The following is a 15,665-nucleotide window of genomic DNA, read 5'->3' as shown; positions in this document are numbered from 1 at the left end:
TAACCGCAAATGCAATGTCTGGCCTGCAGCAGGTCACTAGGAACTGTAATGATCCTACACCAAGCCTCAATATCGCTATGCTGATGTTTAGTTTGAAACCGGAGTTGCCTGACGACACGAAGTTTCAGCGGCCAGAGCATTGATTCTTGCCCTGGCGTAATTGACGAAGCTGTTTCCGCGAAAGAGGTCGCAGCCTACAGGTCTCCTCATGAACTCTGGTACCGTTGATCAAGGAAGACTAGGGCACCCAGGAAGAAAAGCACAGCATGGATAATAGTCATTGCAAGGGAGCAAGAACCAAGAAACAAATTGACTCATCAATCGTACATTGTCTATTCTAAAAAAGGGGCTTTGCGCATCAGATCCAAAAAACCACAAAATAAAGAAAAGGATACAGACAAAGGAAATTAAGGAAACTTCGGACCGTGGAGGCACGCGTTATCCGACATCAAGCACATTAGTCTGCTATCTCCAAGCCCCCTGGCTCAAGGACAACAACCCTTGGACACAGTCCAAATCTTCTTCTGGATTTGATTCCGACACTTTTAGAAACCCAGGCACTTCTCCATGTTCACCAGCAGCATCACATTCTTCTTGCTGAGTATTTCCGCGCGACATCTTGGCACTTCTGGCTCGCTTGAGGCGAGCGCCGGTAGGTTTCGCTTCAAGCTGTTTGCTTGACTGTCCCAATACTCGACGGCCGCGGCTCCGAATGGGCTGTTTCTGGGTGGCTCGCGTTCGAGCACTGGAAATTTGTGTACCGGGAATCCAGTTTTCTTTGTCTGAATCGCCCGAGTTTTCATTCATCTCATTTCCAAACGTTTTACTCTTTTTTCCCGAACTTATGGGAGCTTTCGTACCAGTTTCTAGACGAGCAAGTGAAGACATAGCCCTCGTTAGCTTCTTCCGCTTGCCAGCCGGAACCTGCGGTTCCGAACTCTCGTTATGGAGGTCAGATCCAGGGGCCAACGGCTTTGAAATCTTCAACGGGGGATCGCGCCGCCATAAACTATCCCGAGCGGCAGAATCCGTCCTTGTATTCAAGGCTGTAGAAAGTGCAGTGCGAGCGTCATCATCACAGTGAAGCTCCCATGTACGAGCATCACGAGATCTCCCGAACGACTTTTGATCTTTTCCTCGCACTGTGCCTCGTATCGTTGGGAAGGCTATTGCACTTGCGCTACGACGCAAATGCGCAAATCGGGCTTGTCTAGCTTGTACAGAGGTAGACTTTGAGGGAGAAGGCTCACTCGCGGTCCTCACAACTGCTTCCCCATCGGCTGAAAACGAAATTCGAAGGGAGTCCCGAGGCTTTGGGGGCGATGGGGTTTTCTCGCCTTCCAATCTAACCATCGCCTCGCCATCGAAAGATAAAGATATCCGAAGAGAAGGAGGTGTCGCTAATTGTGAAGGCAACGACCTCCTTGCATATTTGGCCTCGACAGATTGATCGACATCAATCTCATCCCATTTCCTCTTCCGCCCGGAACTTTGTTGATCGCTATGTGGGGCGCCAACTTGGGTTGTGGGTGTTTCCAGGGCATCTACACTGGTGCAAATGCCCTCCAGTCTCTCAGTTTGTATAGTAGCGACTGTATCCTGGGAGCTTGCAACTCGAAGCGAATCGGACTCCTCAGATTCATTATCGCGATGTTCACTCGAAAGTTCTGCAGCTGAGGAGCTGGCCCTCTGTGGACATACTTCAGGATCATCACACGGACTCAAGCTCCTGTTAGGGCAGTGCAGGTTCGTGTCTGCCTCGTCCTCAGATTTGCCTTTCTGGGTGTCCGTATTCGCTGCGTTTGGGGTTTTGGGAATCGAAGATCCGGTCTCGTGGGTTGGAAGAGGCTTAGACCTTCGCCGGTCGTTCTGTCGACGGTTCTGAAACCAAATCTACAGTGGACTTGTTAAATGTGAAACTGATAGAATGTGTGAAAAGATCCAAACCATACTTGGACTTCCTTGTCACCAAGGGAAACTCTGCTCACGATGCTTGCTCTGGTCACTTTATCCGGCTTTGGGTTTCGTTGGTATTCTGCCTCGAGGATCGCATAGTCTTCGGGGCTGTTCGAGGGCGTTAGCACATCAGGACTGAAAAAGTTGCCAGGAAAGCGAGCAGAAGCAGGGCGTCATCCTGAGAAGCTTGACGAAACGCGCTTACCTTGTTCTCCGGCGCCTCTGACGGCCCAGGATCTTATTGTCAACTTTTGGAGGCTGGCCGTGAGTAAAAGTTTTATTCGAGTGCACAAGAAAGGAGCCATTATTTGGTGAATTCCGCTCTATATCGTTTGAGAAGGAGGGCTCACTGCCTGTATGCGTACAATCCGTGTCACTCATAGTGAAAGGAAACGTCGACTTGCAAAGGAGCGTGATCACATAGCAATTGCGCGTAGCTATGAGAATAGTAACCGGCCCAACAGTTAACAGGAGCAACAAATGCAGCAAAAAGTGTGGAAGCGCTGATATCGCGTCCGTCTAGGCGTGGACGCGGAACATCGCAGTGCACGGTTGTTCGTATGGATGTAACTATGCTCTCGGGGTCTCGTTAGTTTTCGTCTGATCGTGGACCCGCGGGGCTTGGCCTCAGCAACTTTGAGCCTTTTCCGGACACTCGCATGCAAGCTGCAAGTGAAAGAGGAATCAGCAATATGGACTAGTTCATCGAAGTGAGTCGCGTTTCCTCGGCGTATCTGTTGAAATCGTTCGTACCGGCGGGTGTCCTGAACCCCTGCCCGCGCTTGCAAAAACACTCGACGCGTTTAACTAAGTTTGTTCCTGACGCGACATGTCGATGAGTCAGCACCGGATGCCGCGCGATCACGTGAGTGGCTCCCAACATATAAAATCACCAACAGCAACGAAACAAACCAACAGATCTCGCTGATGAAAGGGGCCAAGGCATTCATACCATCGGGAGCCATATCTGTTGGCGTGGAGCCAACATGTGGGAAGATTACCCTCCGCCTAAATATATCCCCATATCTCCAACCCAAAGTTGGTTTTCAAGGGCGAACCCCAACACTTGATCGTTGTCTTCAGTCACCCTGCCCGAATTCCTGGATTGCCATTTACCGGTTTGGGCCATACTATCTCTTCCCTGCATGCCAAAGTGACAATCGGAAAGCTTCTCCAAATCCACTCGTGCAAAAATTGCAGTACTGAGCCACGTTCTGACCCTGTTGCTTCCCAATATCACTTTGGGCTGATCTTGCTCACCACCCATTGTCGACCCTAACAGTCTTGTCCATTACATGGACAATTCGTCAGCCGGCCTCAACATTACAGAGTACCCAGTACTGAGCCTCACATACCGTGAGCCGCCATCATGGATACCTGGAGATCGCTTGTCACAACCCTGGCCTGGGGGCTGTCCCTGGCGATCGCAGCGCCTTCTCGGATTCCGCTATGATGAAAACCTGTTTCTGGTTTATGAAAATTTGTTATATCTGAACTATCAAAGCAGCTGCCTGCTTAAGCTATCCGCCACTTTAGCAAAACCCGTGACTCAGCCAACACATATTTTTGCGATTTCCGAAGAGCTTGACTGACGGCTTTACTTCCAATTGCCGTCAACAGTGCTTGATATGACCAGTTGTCCGATGCAATTTGTTGGAATCAGTCCTAAATCTCTGCTTTCGATGTTATACTTCGTGTTTGTTTGGCGTAGCTACCTACCCAACGTCTAGTTTGCGTCGAGTCCGCTCTATAAATTGATAGTCCTCGCCATCGTGGTGCTCAGTCCGGAAAAGCTTTTCAAACTCTTTTCTGCTATTCTATTGCACATACTGCTCTTCCGGACTTCAGAAGCCCTTAATTCTGCAAACATGGTTAATGTTGCAATTGCAGGCTCGAACGGTCTAGCGCAATTCATTGCGAATTTTCTCTCTACCAAAACGTGCCACCAGTTCATTATACTATCGAGGTTTGTACGTAATTCATCCCTATCTCGCTTTCCTTCTCCTCTCAGGTTCTAATATGCGCAGCCGAAACCTACATTGGTCTCTAAAGGCTGGCAGGTTCTCGAAGTTGATTATGCGAATAACTCCAAACTTCGCTATACGCTCACTGGAGTAGACGTAGTCATTTCCACTATATCAGGACAAGCCGAGACAGCTCTTATCACTGCTGCTGCCCAAGTCAATGTGCGGCGGTTCATGCCATCCGAGTTCGAAGGGCCGCCGTCGCTTCGTTCATTCTCCAGCCTCCCAGACCGTGGAAACAGCACCAGTATCTCGCTTCTCCAACAGTATGGGATGGAATATACTGTTTTTACATGTGGCGTCTTTTATGAGCGCTTTGCGCCAGGTGGAATGGCTGCTTTTCAAATTGGCCAGGGTACCCGCATTGACAGGGAAGGCGAATACCTTATTAACCTTCGTTCAATGACGGCTGAAATTCCTTATCTCAGCGACGGCCGGAATTCTTTTATTTGCATGACATCTGCTCAAGACGTCGCGCGAGCTGTTGTCGCGGCGATTGATTTGCCCCGCTGGCCTACTGAAATTAGAATGTTCGGAGATAGAGTGTCTTTGACCGGCCTTGTAGGTATTGTTGAGCGCGTATCAGGTATGTTAAACACAATTTAACCTCGTTTTTCTTTTATAGCTTTGTCCTTAGATTCCTGGCCTAATATATGTTTCCATGTAGGACAAGAGCTCAAGAAATCCTTTGTTTCCGTCGAATCTCTCAGACAGTTATACGGACAAGCGAAGGCGTCCAATAATGTCAGGCAGCAGTCGCGTTTTGCCCACCTTATGGATGCAGGCAATGGCTGTTATGACTTTGATACGTGCAACCTCACTAGCCTTGTCAATATTCAGCCACAACGATTCCAGGAGTGGTTGCGGTTGGTTTGGTCCTGGTAGATTGTTCTCCTTCTTGCCTCTCCTTTTCTTCTCTTGACTTTTCTTCTTTCTTCCTTTTCCTATTTTCACTTTGTTTGATGAGCGTTCGGGCAAGTTCATTAAGATTAGACTCTCCACACAAGTGTTTTATTTCTATTAATATATTAAAAATTATTAATGAGGAATTGGATTTTTGATGTCTTTGCACATGCGATGTTGACATTACATAGTTTCATAACAGGATGAACTAAGTCTATTTGGGCATAGTCGATTAACGAGTCCCACTAAGCTACTTTTGATATAACTAGTACTCCGTATTGTAATTTGCGTGATTTTCAATACATATCTTACACTTAGGAGCTTGGCATTTTGCTACGGAGTGCGCAGTACGCAGACTCCGAAGTCCCATTGTTCAGCTTCAAGTTGAAGACCTCTCTCCATTCACCATAACCAGTTGTCCTTTAGCCATTTCGACACCTCGTCTTCATTTTAGGAGCTGCAGGGAGAAAGATCATCTCGCGACATAATTCTCCCGTCTATGGCATTTATCCCAGGACAGGAACCACGAGTAGCTAATTGCTCAGCTCGAGCTCCAAAGGAGTTACTTCGTGCTCATCAGTGGCAAGATGTCTCTTGAAGTGCCCTCTTGATCTCGACCTCTTGGCCCAGACCAGACTGGGTGTTCGCCAACCGCCGACTGGCTTGCACTCCGCTTAACCATCCCAAACACAGCTAGGCGTGCAGAACATGGAGAGCTTAAATCTTTGGAATCGACCGCAGCCTGATGCTCCAAACCGTGAGATAGCCTGATACTAAGTGAGGTTGTGATTCGTTTGCCTCTGCTAGCAGACGATAAGATCCTCTCTTCCTTCAAAGCCACCTCTGGCCATCTCAAATATGGACGCCCGCCCGATCTCAGGGCCTCTCCTTGGCCCAAGGCCTAAACACCAAATTCTACCAACATGTCGGACCAGTGGATGAACCTCCCGAGCTCCTGGTCGCTCCAAAATGTCCAAGCTGTGCTCACTGTGGTGGTGAGTGCTTTGAGCGCTCTTATGATCTGGGTCACGACTCGCACCTTTTGGAGACGGGGTGCAATTCCGGTGACAAAGGAGAGCCGAACCGTTCCGATTCTGTCGCTTTTGACGATCTCTTCCTTGGGAGAGGTGTTCGATACGCTCAAAGTCTTCAAACTCCGAGTTTTGTCGGTTCGATATCTTGCGATTTGCGTACAATGCATTGTCGTCGTCATATTCTCGCTGTCAGGGATGCTCTCTGGCCCTATCGCTAGATTCTCGTCCCGAATGGGAGTTGAAGTACGTCCAATACCGTTGACGGGGCTATTGCCTATTACTTCACAGGAAAGGGGACAGGAGAAGATTGTTTCTGCGTTGGTCAAGTGGAATGAAACGCAACAATCATTGACCAGAGCGGGTTTCCCAACGGACCAGTTGCTTGATTTCTTACCCGATCCCAGTCGACATTGGTTTTATCGAGAAGATGAATGGAATTCAAGCTGGTCCGCCCGGTGTGATTTCATCCCCGCTACTCCAGTCGAGCTCCAGTCAACCGGCAACCGCAGCGATACGCTACTCTACACTCAGGTGTCAGGTCTAAAGGACCTTACTCCAGAGCGTTTTCACAACAAGTCCGTGTATTTGGGCAGATACCAACTTGCGGCGTTTGAGGAGAACCGCGGCAACTATCGTGACGTGTTGCTCTTCGTCTTACGGTATCCCGATGGATGGACGCGCGCGAATTTCAACTGGGACAAACGGATGTCCTTTTCGATTTTGTCTGTTCACATGCATAACGCGCCACGGCCATCGGATATGGATGGAGACGGAATCTCCTTCGGTGAAGGCAAAATTGAAAAGGCGTCATATACCCGGACGGATTGCGATCTCACTCGCATCGAAAAAATGCCTGATGACCTTCAGTTTGCATATCCGCACACGCTGGATGCCGATTCGATTGTCCAAGCCTATGCCGACTATTATCGACCGAATTTGATACAGCAATCCATCGCAAATGCATCTATCTCTCCGCCGTCCCCCGAAGAACTGTTTCAGTTCTACCAGGTCTATATGATTACCAAAGATACACAATTACCCCATTCCGTACAGCGAGTAATAACAGTAGAAGTGCCGACCGTCGAACTGTCCATTGCATGGCTTGCAGTTGTTTTGTTTTTCTTTTGCGTTGTGATATTGGGGTTAATATTGTACATCGTCTTCCTCTTCAAACAGAGGTCAAGACTTAGCGGTATTCCCAACTCGAAACTGGACTGGATGGCAATATCTATCAAAGAAGCAACTGGACAGCTAAACAAGCCTGATCACATTGGCCATACCAATGACCAGGACAAGGATGCTACTGAAATTGTTAGACCGACTCAGCCCATGGAAAGCACTGGTCAGACCACATGGGAACAGCTAAAATCAGCCAAATTTGGCCCTATCCGGCAATCCTCAGGTTCGCTTGGGACATTGAAGATCCAATTGCCATAGTTTTGTCTAAGCTAGGTTCGCAAGTTGGAACGCTTATCTTTACTTCCTTACAGGCTAGCATGTCGGAAGATATCTTGGCTTGAAGATAATTAGCAGAGTATGATATTCTTATCCATGTTACAAATTGGGATGGACTCATGGAGAGTACTATTTGTCTGCTGCTGAACTTCAGTATGTTATTCCGTGAAGTGCACAGTCCTATGAACTATAGGTAATTACCAAAAGCCCTAACATTTCAAGCCCCCCTTCAATTGGTGAAAAGCAGCTAGCAGTTACATTTGCATGGCGCTGAGTGTGCATTCACCAGCCCATCAGCAATGTTCATTATCACTACTTAGTGAAATGAAAGAGGTTGGTCCTAAACTACCGATTGTGAAAGCACTTATAAAAAACAAGAGCAACAAAGATTAACTACAGAGCCTGTTTAGTCACAATTCGGCAATATCAATGGACAGGCTAGCTTCCAGCCCTTTCTTAAAACGTTGATATAAAATCACCACTGAACTACCAACATACACTCTGCGCTGAAAGATCTTTGGCCTACCTCATTCCAACCCCAATCAAGCACTAAAAAATCATTATATTGATCTCCAAACCACCAAGATGAAGCTCAGATTCTCCATCTGCACAGCACTCACCATCCTCGCCACCCCAATCATCCTCGCAGCCGGAACAAACTGCGAAGCCCCCAGCCCTTCTTCAGCGCCTAGTACAATCGACAAGGAAAAATTCACCCAGGCACTCAAAGCCATCTGCCCCAACGCCGCAAAGCAGAACTGCACCGACGACCCCAAAGCCCCAGGCCAATGCCGCACCGCCTCTCAAGCCGCAGAACCCATCCTGCGCTCCTTTTCAAAATACAACATCACAGAGAAGACCGAAATGGCCGCTCTGGTCAGTCTCATGGCGCTCGAATCGGGGGAATTCAAGTACCAGAAGAACATCTACCCGGGCAGACCGGGACAGGGAAGTAAGTATTTTTTTTAAAAAAAACACCCGCTCTTAATTCTCGCTTTTCGGGGAAAGAAATCGTGCTCTTTCAGCAAGCTAATATGTTTTTTCCGTTGATTGAAAAAAAAAAGCACGAAATATGCAAATGCCTGAATGGAACACTCGCTATGCGGCTTCCATCCCTGAATTGAAAGACCAGCTGAAGGGACCTGCGTGCAATGACAAGGTCAAGACTCTTGACCTCTTGCTTAGCAAAGATGATTATGACTTTGGGTCTGCGGCATGGTACTTGACGACTCAATGTAAGCCGGATGTGCGAAAGGGGTTGCAAGAAGGCACGAAGGTGGGCTGGGAGAAATATATCACAAGCTGCATACAGACCACTGTCAGCGAGGAGCGATCGAAGTATTGGCAGAGTGCGATCAAGGAGATGAAGGAGCTGTAACTGAGGATTATTTATTTTTTTATGCGATAAAGTGACAATGGCATCTCTTTCATAACATAAAGAACTCGAGGGCTAAGCAATGCGATATGGTATCAAACAAAGGCAAAGTACCACTCGTAGAGAAGCATCACGGAAAGCCACATAACCAAATCAAAGCAATGGACAGCATCAAGAAACCAAAATCAAACTGGAACCAGCAAAATATGCGCAGACTCAGACAAATAGAAAATAACTTTGAAAAATTTCAATTGTTTTTCCCGTCCCAGAGGAAAAATCATCAACACAGGCATCCAGCTATAGCCTTTCTCTGCCCAAACAAGGATAAACGTAGTATAAAACCTTACACACACAACAACAAGGGCATTTTGGATGCGCTGATGTAACGGTTAAACAGCGCACCTCATCTCAACATTCCACCCAGGAAACCACCATAGAACAAAACCGTGGGACTCCATTTCCTACCCAGGACACCATAACCCCTGAGAAATGCTTCAATGTGACTCGTGTCAACATGCTCGTAAGAAAACTCTGTACAACTGAAACGGCAAAAGAAAGTTTGATTTGGAAAGGAAGGCTAAGACGCCTTGACTCTCGTCACATTTCCAGCACTGCCAATTCTTCCGCTGGCTTTTCGAACTTTGCCATCGTTGCGCTCTCCCAATCGGCGCGGGCTACTGCGTACTTTTACTGACTCCTAGCACGCCACTTCCGCTCTTGCTAGTGCTTGGGCTCTTTATTTTGTTCACACCTTCAACCCAATTCTCAACATCTTCGTGGATATTTGGCGTGCCAGCCACCGAGGAGTTAATGGACCGATGACTTGCGGAGCGTCCGGGGGTTCGAGGGGACGCCACGCCACGACGGTCCGAATCGTTGTCGCTGTGATCAGGCAATCGGCGGGATGCATTCTTGAGTTTGGTTCTCATGGACTGGGCGCTCCCATCGCCTTCCACACCTAAATTCCCGGAAACGGCGCGAGCATATGGATGATGTCTTGAATCCTTGCGGTGTGATTTTCGTGGCTGACCTGGAGTGGGCGCTGGGAGGTTTTCGTCGGCGCAACCCCCGGGACTAGCCTCGTTGTTATCGATCTCACCCAAGGCCAGTCTCTTCGACTGATGCCCGTTTGGTGGGGTAGCTGTTTGGCTGTTGCCGTTCAGGCGATGCTTGGATGACGTTCTTCCAGGCGTTACCGGCACGGAGGCCATCAATTTTTCTTTAATTGTATCTTCAAACCACCATTCGCGGAATGAGTTCTGATTCATGTGAAGCCAGTGTTGCTGTGGGCCAACAACCATTCCTGGGCGCATGAATCGCATGAACGCGATGACTTCGTTTGCGGTGAAGCCGTAACGATAGATCAGATAGGCTCCGATGAGACATCCTGTCCGACCCAGTCCAGCTTTGCAATGCACAGCTATGCCTTTATTCCTGGCGATCATGTCGTGTGCAAGTTTGATGAATCGTCGTACGAGCGGGAGTGGAGGGCATGTTCCGTCTTCAAAAATCATATCGATGTGGTGTATACCGAGTGCCGTGAAATATGAGGGGCTATAAAGCTCGGAATTCAACCTTACAACAAGACCAATATTTCGTGATGCGAAATGGGTCAACACGTTCTTGAACGGCACTGGCAGCTTGGAAGCATAGACTTCGGAAATGCTGGAAGGGAGAGCTGCAAATTCGGGCGAATTCTGGGGGACGGGGGCAATGGGTTCGTATTGTGGTGATGCAAAGGCAAGAAATTGAGGAGTCACCCAATTGAAATCGCCCATGTCAACCCGCTCATACTTTTCGTACCTATCGCTATTTGTCAGTATAGAAAACTCATGAATAATCCGAATACTCACTCTTCAAGGCTAAATTCTTTCAGGCCGCACAAGGCCTCTTCCTTGGCTTTCCAGACGCCATAAACAACATCTTGAATGGTGAGAATAAAGTCTGCTTGACTGTATCCGGCATCCCGGAATGGCATGTATGGAGGATCGGCTTGGGCGATAGGGGCGAGTGCCAAATGCGGAGGCCAAGATTGGATCAAAACCATATAACAAGCTACCAAGCAAGCGATATTTGCACGGTTTCTTGAATCAGGTTTCGTCCACAGAACCACGGGACGGTCTTTAGTTTCGGGGCTCCCCAAGATATCATGGAAAAGTACGGCAAATCTATAGAGATGGCCAATATGCAACGGACCGAAATCGGCGTGGAAGGCGTTATAAAGCACAACATCATCCACATTAAAATAAACTGGCTGGATCGACCGTGCTGCATTCGCAGGTACCGCTGAGCGCCTTTTACTTGGCGACTTTGGCGGCGGGGCGCGGAATGGCAACGGCGAATGCTCGTCGGGGGGAGAAGAGAACGAAGCGAGGTACAATCGATCTGAAGGCACAAGGAGAAGTTAGATCCGCTGCACATGCTGAAGATGTGACAGTCAACCGACGCACCTTCAATGTACTCGATTACCTGGCCAAAGGGACCCGAATGCGACGGCATCTTTGAGCTTGAGAGGAGCTACTCTGGTGCTGATAAGGGATACAAATGGAGTCGCAACCTCGACAACAGTAACTAATGACCTCTCCTAAACTCTGGATAGACCAGTTGTCGCGATCGCAACAAATAGTGTACTGGTGGAGAGAATGAAGCCCAATGTCGATTATCACGGAAGCATGACCTCTCAGTGGATAAACAGGCGGTGGGAAGCGATATTATAACGATATCAGCAGGTAAAGAGATAACAAGACGGAGAAGACGAGCAGGAGGAAGAGAAATATATCCGCTTTTCTGGAGATGAAGGAAGAGAAGGATGCAGGTTGAGGGTCGCGGGTGGTGAATAATTTGACCTCGAAGCCACCGTCCGGGACTTCGTGCCTGGTTGTTATGTTGTGAGGCAGCCTGATCGGGCTAAGCGCGGGATGTTGGCTGGACAACGGCCTCCCAAAGTGGAATAGCGCCCGCTTGTTGATTGGCTCAAGGCCTCGGCGTATTCGTGATTACAGCACGCGATACCCAACCAGGTATAGCGCCTCGCTCGCCGGTGGCGCCTGGTGGTACCGGCTGTAAATTACCAGACGCCGGTCTTTGTCCAAAGCAAACGGAGTCGCATTTGCTCTGATATCAAAACAACAACAAACACTCGTTGCCAGATGAGATGGATCAGCATTGGACTCTGGTTTCACGTCCAATCCATCGCTCTGGCTTTGTTGATTCATGGGGGACGTACACCACCTATACTTCCTTGATTAGTAACAAACGATTTGATCTGTTGACCAGACCTTGACCGAATATATCGTTTGGTCTGCGATACATTGATTACATAGCGTATTTCCATCTCATCTACGGAGTATTCTATTCTTACTTCGTAGTTGATGTCTAGAGAGCTATCCTGGGATAAGAAGTGCGACAGCAGGCGTGTTAGCCTTGAGAGACTGCCTGGGGCGAAAACAGCTCCTAATTTAACTTTCCGCCCCGCGCTGTAGCCGTGCGGGTGCACAACGACAGAAGAAAGCTTGAGCATACGAGTAGCAACACTCTGCAGCTCGTATCCAACAGCCTGTGTCAATCAACCACAAGCTTGTCCAACAACATAAATGCTCTTCAACTCGATGATCAGGGAAATCACAAGGCGTTGGTGATCCCCCACCGGTACTAATCACTGTCCTACTTCACTCCTTGGCCGAGGGGCAAAATAACAATCGCCATGGCTTCAATCGACCCTGAATTTCCCTACTCTCTGTTCGTTGAATCCCATGTTTCAAAGCCAATAGACGGAGTACCGCTAATACTATACCCGGATAGAACCATCTCCCTCCCCCTCCCCAACCACCGCCTTGCCTCCTCCGCCCTCCGCGCCCTCCAAGTGGATGCGGAATTATCACCGCTCGTCTGCCGCACCCTCAGACTCGCTAGGCCCGATCCGTCACCACCACTTCCGGCGGCCCAACTACCCTCTACAGCAAAAGTAGACGGACCAGCTCTGGCTTCGGGCGATGGCTCTGGCGAGGTGGGCAATGGTAACGAGCCGTTTACCGTGCTCGAGACCCAATATAAAGCCACAACAAACCGGATGCTAAGGGTGGCTGTCAATGCGTTTATGGAAAGCTTGGGGGTGGTCTTAGGGGTCATGGAAGAGTTGGACGTGGATGTACTGGCCACAGAATCGAAGAAATAAAAACCCCTCGCGGTACTCCGCACAGAAACCCTCTTTGCCGGTACGGAAGAGAATACAGCATGAATTTTCTCGCTCATCAGTGGTTCTAGAATACACTCTGGGTGGTAAAGCATCCTTGTGTCGTTTACTGAACATGCTTTTTCTGCTCCTGCTGCAACTACTTGTGCTGTACATGACTCTAGACAGTCTGGAAGGTAATAAAAGATTATTCTATTGCCGTTGTGGGCCCAAACGACATGTTCATTAACATTGGCCCCAGAGAGACGTGGAAGTAATGCTATGAGAGAATGTTAATATCCTATATAGTGCATGCAGTAAATACTGTATTCAACTTTTGGGTTATTGAATCCATTTCCGCTCTCATTTTGATTGACATATCTCATTCGATCGCCTTTCGAAGTTTAAGATTCTCAGATAGATCACATATGCCTATCTCGCTTCTCGATGATGGGAAGATGAAGGCTAGATTAGGCTCTTAACTGCAAGGTTGTCCACTCACCTGTCCATATACCTTCAAGGAAGCTTGTTACCACCACTTGCATCTACCCATTCCTCAAGCTTCGAAGCCGTTGAACTTCCAGCATGTCGGCCAAGAGCAGTCCATGTCAATGACCCCGTTTCTACTCCGTGCGGATTTCAATATCAAGTTCCACGAGACCCTCCATGCACAAATCCCTATTAAAGGTCGTGAACAAGAATTCTTCCTTGTATATTTCCTTGACTATAACTAGAGATCAGGGTCTTCAGGGCCACTGTTGCGCATTTCTGGTTCCTTAATAGCGAGATCTGGGGACAATCGCGTCAGCGGAATCGAAACTTCCTAAAAAGAACCTCTACGTAATACCATATTTTTGTGTATTTATAAGTAGCGTACATTTTCCAAGTATGTATCAGTTTCTGATTCTACAATATGCCCACGCGACATATTCAGCCGTGCTGAATAACAGGATTTCCAGACCGAGGTCCGGCCAATAGAAGCAGCCTATTCGCCACTCGCTAATCACTAGCGCCAAATGGCCAACATATAAATATTTCGGCCTGCCCGCCATTTCTTTGATTCTTTTTCTCTTCTTTTTTTCTCCAGCTCTCTTTGCCATTATGGCTTAGATCAAGTGTAGTATCTGTTCTTTTCAGTTTAATCTCTGAAAGTATTCTAAGGAATACAACATTGATTAATCTCATTTTTGGAATCCGTGGGAAGACCTCTGTGCTTGCGCATGTTTTCCTGCACTGTGTCATCGGTCTTACACTACCACCGATCGACGCGAACCATCTTTTTTTCATCAAGTTCGTTGGCTTGACCAGCGGGTTGGAGAAGAAAGTGTTAATACTCGACTTCTGTTGATAGTTGTCCAGGGCCGCGCTGCTCGTTCGCCACCGAGAATGAGTCTTGATTCGCAGACCTCAATACTCTACGGCAAATCTAAATATCTCTAGGGTATAAGAGGTTTGCACATAGTTGTAACTATCCTCTCAACTGGAGGTGAGTGCCTTTTAGTGTAGTTTACTAGAGCAATACCGCAATGCAATGATCATAGAAGCTGATTGGTTAAAATTTGTACAAGCTAGAAATTTGTAAGTGATTAGTTAATCTATCAAATTCATGTTGTTGACTGGTAGTGTTGTCTATGAAGAACAGAATACCCCATCCTTTGTCTAGATTCTGCCTAGAGATTTGTGGAATTTCTGATGTAGTTGATATTCTCAGATGATATAAAAAGACTGAACAACATGTATGGGCTTGTCAGATCAATAGAGATAGGCTAGTAATCTCACTCTCCTAGTACTTGACCTAGAGATCTCCTTTTGGCTGGCATGGTAGGCTGTATATCTCATATTTCACATGGGAATTCATGTAGAGAGGTTCTTGCTTGGGAATCAAGTGTAGAATTCTAAATTTCATGTTGGCAACATGTTGCATAGGTCTTTGGAGATTGTTTTTAATGAGATTGCTAATCAATCAATTTCTTAGTATTTTAGTATGAAGCTCTATTGGCTCTTCACTCTATTAATGAAAAGACTATAATCTCCACTTTGATGCAGTCATCTGATTACAGATCATGTTTTCTGTAAAATATACTTTCTTTGGTCTGACTTTCTTTCATAGCCTCTCTGTAGTTGTTTTGATTTCATCTCTGAAGATTGAATCTATTCATTGAATCTGTCAGCTTCATTCTCTTATGCTTCCACTACAGTTATGGCTCAGTTCATGTTATGACATCTCTATAGTCATCTCTACAGTATGTTGCAGCTTCTCATACAAACATTGCACAATCCAACATCTTGAATTCTACTGAGAAGACTTGCTGCAAATGTCATCAGACACTATCTCTTTTCAAATTTAAGAAGAGTGAGAGCATACTTACATCTTGTATGATCTGCTGTCAGAAGAAGCAGAAGAACTACTGAAAATGCTGTGCTTGATGAACTTCACACATCTTATAATCTCATCTGAATTCTGCAGTCACTGTATTCAATATGTCACTGAATCACACAAGATGCTGCAGTTGTTGCAGGATTACATGTCTTATTAACAGATTCATGTCTGATGATTGAAGTCACACAATGTATGCAGTGTGCAGACAATGAGGGGGTGGGAATAGAACTCAATTATTTGACATTTTTAGAAATGCAGATGCAGATGAGGATATGAAGCTTGCAGATATTCAAGTGAAGAATTAAGAGTTAACATCATGTTTCTGTTGCAGATGTATGCAATCTGACAATAAATTTATGACTGCCAG

The 15,665-nt window shown here is 47.2% G+C and overlaps 7 protein-coding genes across 7 annotated transcripts; 4 read left to right on the top strand and 3 right to left on the bottom strand.

The window, feature by feature from the left end:
* Positions 1-465: 465 nt before the first annotated feature.
* UREG_04594 (uncharacterized protein) lies at positions 466-2,337 on the bottom strand (the record flags this gene model as incomplete). Its single annotated transcript, XM_002545031.1, has 3 exons — positions 466-1,893; positions 1,953-2,064; positions 2,162-2,337. 3 exons carry the CDS (start codon positions 2,335-2,337, stop codon positions 466-468), a joined length of 1,716 nt encoding a protein of 571 aa, XP_002545077.1.
* Positions 2,338-2,953: 616 nt separating this feature from the next.
* On the bottom strand, positions 2,954-3,223 carry UREG_04593 (uncharacterized protein; the record flags this gene model as incomplete). Its single annotated transcript, XM_002545030.1, has 1 exon — positions 2,954-3,223. One exon carries the CDS (start codon positions 3,221-3,223, stop codon positions 2,954-2,956), a length of 270 nt encoding a protein of 89 aa, XP_002545076.1.
* A 601-nt stretch (positions 3,224-3,824) lies between these two features.
* On the top strand, positions 3,825-4,865 carry UREG_04592 (uncharacterized protein; the record flags this gene model as incomplete). The annotated part of the gene is made up of 3 exons (XM_002545029.1): positions 3,825-3,926; positions 3,984-4,566; positions 4,648-4,865. 3 exons carry the CDS (start codon positions 3,825-3,827, stop codon positions 4,863-4,865), a joined length of 903 nt encoding a protein of 300 aa, XP_002545075.1.
* Positions 4,866-5,806: 941 nt separating this feature from the next.
* Positions 5,807-7,354, top strand: UREG_04591 (uncharacterized protein; the record flags this gene model as incomplete). The annotated part of the gene is made up of 2 exons (XM_002545028.1): positions 5,807-6,160; positions 6,206-7,354. The coding sequence occupies 2 exons, from the start codon at positions 5,807-5,809 to the stop codon at positions 7,352-7,354; spliced, it is 1,503 nt and encodes a 500-aa protein (XP_002545074.1).
* A 603-nt stretch (positions 7,355-7,957) lies between these two features.
* Positions 7,958-8,750, top strand: UREG_04590 (uncharacterized protein; the record flags this gene model as incomplete). Its single annotated transcript, XM_002545027.1, has 2 exons — positions 7,958-8,324; positions 8,437-8,750. The coding sequence occupies 2 exons, from the start codon at positions 7,958-7,960 to the stop codon at positions 8,748-8,750; spliced, it is 681 nt and encodes a 226-aa protein (XP_002545073.1).
* A 671-nt stretch (positions 8,751-9,421) lies between these two features.
* Positions 9,422-11,246, bottom strand: UREG_04589 (uncharacterized protein; the record flags this gene model as incomplete). The annotated part of the gene is made up of 3 exons (XM_002545026.1): positions 9,422-10,550; positions 10,601-11,132; positions 11,198-11,246. 3 exons carry the CDS (start codon positions 11,244-11,246, stop codon positions 9,422-9,424), a joined length of 1,710 nt encoding a protein of 569 aa, XP_002545072.1.
* A 1,204-nt stretch (positions 11,247-12,450) lies between these two features.
* UREG_04588 (uncharacterized protein) lies at positions 12,451-12,921 on the top strand (the record flags this gene model as incomplete). Its single annotated transcript, XM_002545025.1, has 2 exons — positions 12,451-12,485; positions 12,549-12,921. 2 exons carry the CDS (start codon positions 12,451-12,453, stop codon positions 12,919-12,921), a joined length of 408 nt encoding a protein of 135 aa, XP_002545071.1.
* Positions 12,922-15,665: the final 2,744 nt, after the last annotated feature.

The sequence above is a fragment of the Uncinocarpus reesii genome, genomic scaffold, assembly GCF_000003515.1.
Source record: "Uncinocarpus reesii 1704 scaffold_2 genomic scaffold, whole genome shotgun sequence".
Taxonomy (NCBI): Eukaryota; Fungi; Ascomycota; class Eurotiomycetes; order Onygenales; family Onygenaceae; genus Uncinocarpus; species Uncinocarpus reesii.
The sequence above is the reverse complement of the archived record's forward strand: the minus strand, read 5'-3'. Positions and strand labels throughout refer to the sequence as shown.